We start from the raw sequence: 6,000 nt of genomic DNA, 5'->3' as shown, positions 1-6,000 counted from the left end.
GACCAGAAGGCTCAGAGTCGTGGAAGTGGACCAGAAGGCTCAGAGTCGTGGAAGTGGACCAGAAGGCTCAGAGTCGTGGAAGTGGACCAGAAGGCTCAGAGTCGTGGAAGTGGACCAGAAGGCTCAGGGCACGGCCGTTTCACGTGGGCCTCCACCTAGGCCTCCGGATGGCAACTTTCTTTGACTCATCTCTGCCTCACCCACTCAGGGCTAATCCTCGAACCAGGCAGGACTGCTGTAGATGTTGGAAGCTTCTGGAGACTGCAATGAACAAGAAGACAAGACAAGGGCTAGGAGTGAGCAGGAGGGCCCGGCCAGCAGTGGCTGGGCCGGGTGGGAAGGTGGGGACACCGCCCCCCTCCCCGGTTTCTGTAATCAGGAAGTTCTGTGCAGCTCAGCTTCCTTTCCCTCCCTGAGCGCCTGAAACAGGAAGTCAGTCAGTTAAGCTGGTGGCAGCAGCTGAGAAGCAACCGAGAGGGGTCAGGCAGCGGCCTGGCGTGGGGCACGTCGCTGCCCTCGGTGGTGTGAGGGGCTTACGGGTGGTGGTCCATCTGGCCCAAGAGGCCCACGCCCATCATGGTCCTTGGCTGGAACCATGGCAACATCACCCGCTCCAAGGCAGAGGAACTGCTCTCCAGGGCAGGCAAGGATGGCAGCTTCCTCGTGCGGGCCAGCGAGTCCATCCCCCGGGCCTATGCTCTCTGCGTGCTGTAAGTACACGACTCTCCTCCCAGCCATTGCCCTGGGCACTGCCACCAAGGAGGGGTGATCCTGAGGGAGAGTAGCTGGCGATTGGCAAGGGGCCTACTACTGGGCTGGATTGTTCTTGATCACGGGTGCGTGGCCTGACCTGTTTACACACACACACACACACACACACACACACACACACACCACCCTGTTTAGTCTAGAGCCCTACCAAGGCCAATCTTGCCCAACCGAGAACCTTGATGCTCATCTGTAGCAAGTGCTGGAGCTCTCAGAACCCCTCCAGGCCTGGCCCACACCCAGATCTCTAGAAGCTGCGGTGCCAGGGGCTTCCTGGGGCTCCAGAAGGAGGAAAAGGGAGGATCTGGGCTCTTTGAGCTGGATGGACGCCCAGGGCTCACAAGTGGATCGGGAGAAGGGGGAATTAGAAGCAGCTCAGTCAGTGCAAGGGTCGCTCAAAGGTGCCCAGCTCACTGATGACAGTGCCCAGAGACGTACAACAATGGCAAGAGGACATTCTTCTGGTGTCCAGGCTTTGGGGTCTGGCGTAAGTCTCTATTTGGGGACCCAAGAGTCTTGCTGGAGTTTAGTCAAGAAAGGACTTTCCGTTCACCTCAACTTTGCATACCAGTTGAGGACAGAGGAAGGCACTGTCACCTCCTGTATGGGTCCTTTCTCGCTCAGTCTGTCCCCACCCACTGGCTGTCTCCCTCCCAGCGGCTCCCCACCCTGGCAGCCCCGCCTGCGGCTGTGTGTTTGAATGAGCCAGTTGTCTAAACAGAGGAACCAGACCTGGCTGAAGGCTCTTTTCCAACACCCCGTGGTGGTGATATAGGAGGGAGACCCTCATTCCTGCAGTCCTGTGGTCTATAACCACGTCCCACTTGGGCCTCGGGCCCAGTCAGAAAGCGTGTGACCCTTCCCACGTCTCAGGTGGCATCTCTCCGAAGAGCCAGGCCTGCTCTCTCAGGCAGGAGGGAAGTGGGCTGCTGACCACAGCCCCGCTCTGAGCCCTGACTCACGCCCGGATATGCTGAGCATCGGTTGGTCTGTTTTCACCCTCAAAACCACCCCGAGCACGCACACATCCGTCTGGCCCTGTAGAGGAGGCAACTGAGTCTCAGACAGGTGAAGTGAGTGATGACAGTCAAAGCCAAGGTCATCGGCTCCCACCAGCTCTGCTGCCCACCCTGTCTTGACCCTAGGCAAACTGGCCCTTAAGTAGGTTAGGAGCCAGGGAAGGAAGGGGGTTTAGCCTGGTACTAGAGACCCCTCTCCTGGCTCTCAGCTGGCTGACCACTCTGGAGATCCGAGTTGTAGGTGGCCCCACAAGAGGGGCCCTGAAAGAGGGCCGGAGGCATCTTCAGCATCTCCAGGTAGCCCTAGATTTTCTCTTCTGGCCCAGTGGGATTCTGGCCAAGGGTGACTGTTGAGCTGGCCCAGTGCCAAGAGCCGGCCGGGCTCTGTGCCAGCCTGCTTCAGCAGCAGCCCTCTGGCTGGGCGTTGATATGCCCTGGCATGCAGATGCCGATGGGGATGGGGTCTCTCCGACTCCCAGCTGTGAGCGAACTGAAGTCTAAGCGGGCAGAGCCCTGTTGGGGACCCTGAGAAAGGAGCCACCATGGCTCACCTATCGGCTCTGGAAATAGCCATGTGGAGAAGGATCCCGGCACCGCCCCCCCCCCAGGCCTCAGGGGGCCTCAAGGGGCTGGAGTTTCTGAACTTCCTCTCCTGTCCCCTCTGGGGAGTGAGGGGGGCGCGGGCAGGGCCACCCACAGCTGGTTTGAATGTGTCTGGAGGTCTGGGAAGTGTGCGGCCTTGTCAGGTGAGGCTGGATGTTGTGAGAAGATTTCTCTGGGGAGGAGGCAGGAGGACACGGAAAGCCAAGGCTGCCCTCCCCACTACCCACGTGACCGAGGAGACCCACACCCTGCCCTGCATTTCCTCTGGAGAGCTCAGCCCCGTCACCTGCCACCAACCAGGGACGCTTTGCTCTCTCCTCCACTGTGCAGAAAGCCCTGCTTTATGGGGCAGGGTATCTGCTGTGGGGAGACCCCAGTGCAGGACCCCCTGGTCACACTCCAGTTCTGCCCTCTCACAGCAGGGGCTGGAGAGCATGAGGTTTTTGTTTTTGTTGTTGTTTTCGGTTATGGGGATTGAACTCTGGGCCTGGGCGCTGTCCTCAGCTCTTCAGCTCAAGATGAGCGCTCTACCACTTGAGCCACAGCGCCACTTCTGGTTTTCTGGTGGCTCATTGAAGATCAGAATCTCACAGACTTTCCTGCCTGGGGCTGGCTTTGAACCACGATCTTCGGATCTCAGCTTCCTGAGTAGCTAGCATGACAGACGTGAGCCACCGGCGCCCGGCTGAGCATGAGGTCTCCTGTCCTCTTCACTCGGCCTCCCCCAGGCCTCCCCAGGGTCAACCCAGCTCCAGGTCCCAGCATGGACCTGTCTGTGCAGTGTGGTGTGGGGGAGATGGTGGCGCTGGGGGTGGATCAGCACAGTGGTCTCCCCTCACTCAGGCTGCGCAGGTCATCCTGGAAGCCTGGCCCAGCATTGTCAGCACTGTACCAGCCCACATGCAAGTGGGTCAGCTGGCCACCACCCAGGATGGAGCTGCCCATTTGGGTGGCTCTCCCACCCAGCCACTCCCTAGAGAGCTGGACTCCACTAGGGGACAGGGAGACGTGTGTCTGCCTTGGCTTGGAATAGAGGGTCTGCCAGCTGGGCAGGGAAGCCGGCTGGGTCTCTGTCCACACGTGGCCTCCACAGCTGTCCAGGAACCATCAGGTCAAGTTCTTTCCCAGCCACTCAATGTCAGACAGCCCTGGACTTGGTGGTACAGCAGAAAAAACAAAAAAAGACACAGAAGGACATTTCTTGCCAGCATTCCCTGCAGAGGAGTCGTTCTGCCTGCTAGGAAGCAATCTCACGGCAAGCGTTTGGAAGGAGAACAGGCCCCAAGGCTGCTTTTCTAACCAGGTGGCCGCGGCTGGCTCTGGGTAACAATGAAGGCATGAGTGCTCACCCTGGACCAGATCCATAATCCTCACACATATGAACAACTCTGATAGGCCCGTGCCAGTGGCCGACGCCTATAATCCTAGCCGCTCAGAAGGCTGAGATCTGAGGATTGCTGTTTGAAGCCAGCCAGGACAGGAAAATCCATGAGACTCTTATCTCCAGTTAGCCAGCAAAAAAAGCCAGCAGTGGAGATGTGGCTTAAGTGGTAGAGTGCCAGCTTTGAGGATTAAAAGCTAAGGGTTGTCACTAGCCTTGATTCCAAGTCCCAGCACACTAGCACATATACGTGCACATGTGCACACACACACACACACACACACACACACTCCTCAATTTATGTCCACGATGACCTTCAGAGGATATACTACCATCAGCACCTTCCAGCCGAGGAAACTGAGACACAGAGCAGTTATGGAACATACCAGATTTGTAGGATGAACAAGTGGTGGGGCCGATACTTGCATGGTTTCTGGAAGGAAAGACAGCGAAGTCAGCAAGATGGCGGTGGCACAGAACACTACAGAGAAGGCACTTGGTTTTGGTTTTGCCAGTTCTGAGGCTTGAACTCAGGAGCAGAACTAAGTTCTGTTCCTGAGCTTTGTTGCTCAAAGCTAGAGCTCTACCACTTGAGCCATGGCTCCACTTCTAGATTTTTTTGGTGCTTAATTGGAGATAAGAGTCATGGACTTTCCTGCCCCGGCTGGCTTTGAACCATGATCCGCAGATCTCAGCTTCCAAAGTAGCGAGGATTACAGGTGTGAGCCACCAGAGTTCTGTCAGAGGAGACACCAGCAGGACAGAAATGGCCAGCAAAGATGTCAGCCAGGACCTATAGCATGAGCGGTGGGTTACCTTCTCTCTTGTTCCAACATCCTTCCAAAGCTTCTGGAAAATTCACATGGCTCTCAATAGCTTTGTTTTGCAAATGAAAAGAGGCGGTGTTTTCCACACTCAGTGTGGGCAGTAACCAGGGAGAATGCTGGCACAGGCAGGAGCCAGAGCCAGAGGCCCACGAGCTCCTGAAATTTGCCACACGTGGCTTTGGTGCCTTTCCAATGTGTGCCTATCTGATGCTTAGCAAAAGACAGCCGCCATCTTTATTATTAGCATGTATTAGTGTGGGGGGGGGGGGGGAGGGGTTCATTGACAGTTCCACGAATGCATACAACACAGCTCAATCAACTTCACCCCATCATTCTCCCCCACCCCACTTCCCCTTCTGAAGACGATTTCAATAGATTTAATTGATGGAACACTTTTTTCTTTTGGTAGTACTGGGGGATTGGACTTAGGGCCTCGTGTTGCTAAGCTGGCGTGAGACGCTGAGCTGCACCTCCCGCCTTGTTTTTCACTGATTATTTTTAAGATAGGGTCTCACTTCCGGCCAGGCCTGTGCCTGAGCTGCAGTCTGCCTACTTGCACGTTTCTCGTCCTCATCGAGATCACAGGCTTGAGCGCCAATGTGTCCAGCTTCTCTCCACAGAGATGGAGTCTGTTGCATGTTTCTGCCTAAGCCGGCCTGGAACCACGATCCTTCCAATCTCAGCCTCCCTAGTAACTAAGATTAGAGGTGTGAGCCAGCAGTGTCTTTTTTTATACATTTTTTATTGTAAAAACTAGTGTACAGAGAGATGACAGTTACACGAGTAAGGTAATGAGTACATTTCCTATCAAGCATTGTTACCTCCTCCTTTGTTTCTCCCCTCCATCCCTTCCCTCCCCACCTCCCCAACTACATTCATCTACCCCCCCACCCCTGCTTCCCTCCCCCCGCTGCCTAAATTGTAAAGTTCATTTTTCAACATAGCGTCTTGTACCTCTCATTGTTACAATGGGTCAACCACTATCCCTATTTAAGCATTTTGTTTTTTCCCTTCCCCTCCCCCAATGAGAAAAGTATATATACAAGATGCAGGACACCAACATTAAATACAGTGAAAACAGGGGTTATACCGTGGGGGAGGAACATACAAAGCAACAAAAAATTTACATGGTACATTATAAATACATTAGAAACAGTAGCAAGAAAGAAAAAAACACTTGTGTCCCTATCTTGGGGTTCATTTCGCTTAACATCCTCTTATCTGGTCATATGTACATAGCTTTTGACCTTTTCTGCTTGTCTCAGACATATACTAGTTGTTGCAAATAAGGGAAACCATGGGACCTATGTTTCTTTGAGCCTGGCTTACTTCACTTAATATAATTTTTTCCAAGTCTTTGCATTTCCTAAGAAATGGGGAGATGGCATTCTTTCTGATGGAG

General features: G+C 54.5%; 1 protein-coding gene across 2 annotated transcripts in view; it reads left to right on the top strand.

Annotated features, from left to right (window-relative positions):
• The first annotated feature begins 446 nt into the window (after nt 1-446).
• The window catches only part of Inpp5d (inositol polyphosphate-5-phosphatase D), a 118,422-nt gene continuing 112,868 nt past the window's right edge, over nt 447-6,000 (top strand). For both annotated transcript variants that reach the window (XM_042679057.1, XM_042679056.1), the window contains exon 1: nt 447-710. In XM_042679057.1, the coding sequence (XP_042534991.1) occupies nt 577-710 (134 nt within the window). In that variant the 5' untranslated portion in view covers nt 447-576. The remainder of the gene's footprint in view (nt 711-6,000) is intronic.

The sequence above is a fragment of the Dipodomys spectabilis genome, unplaced genomic scaffold (genome assembly GCF_019054845.1).
Source record: "Dipodomys spectabilis isolate Male_0828 unplaced genomic scaffold, ASM1905484v1 ptg000051l, whole genome shotgun sequence".
Taxonomy (NCBI): Eukaryota; Metazoa; Chordata; class Mammalia; order Rodentia; family Heteromyidae; genus Dipodomys; species Dipodomys spectabilis.
Note: the sequence above shows the minus strand (reverse complement) of the source record. Positions and strands in the feature narration are given on the sequence as shown.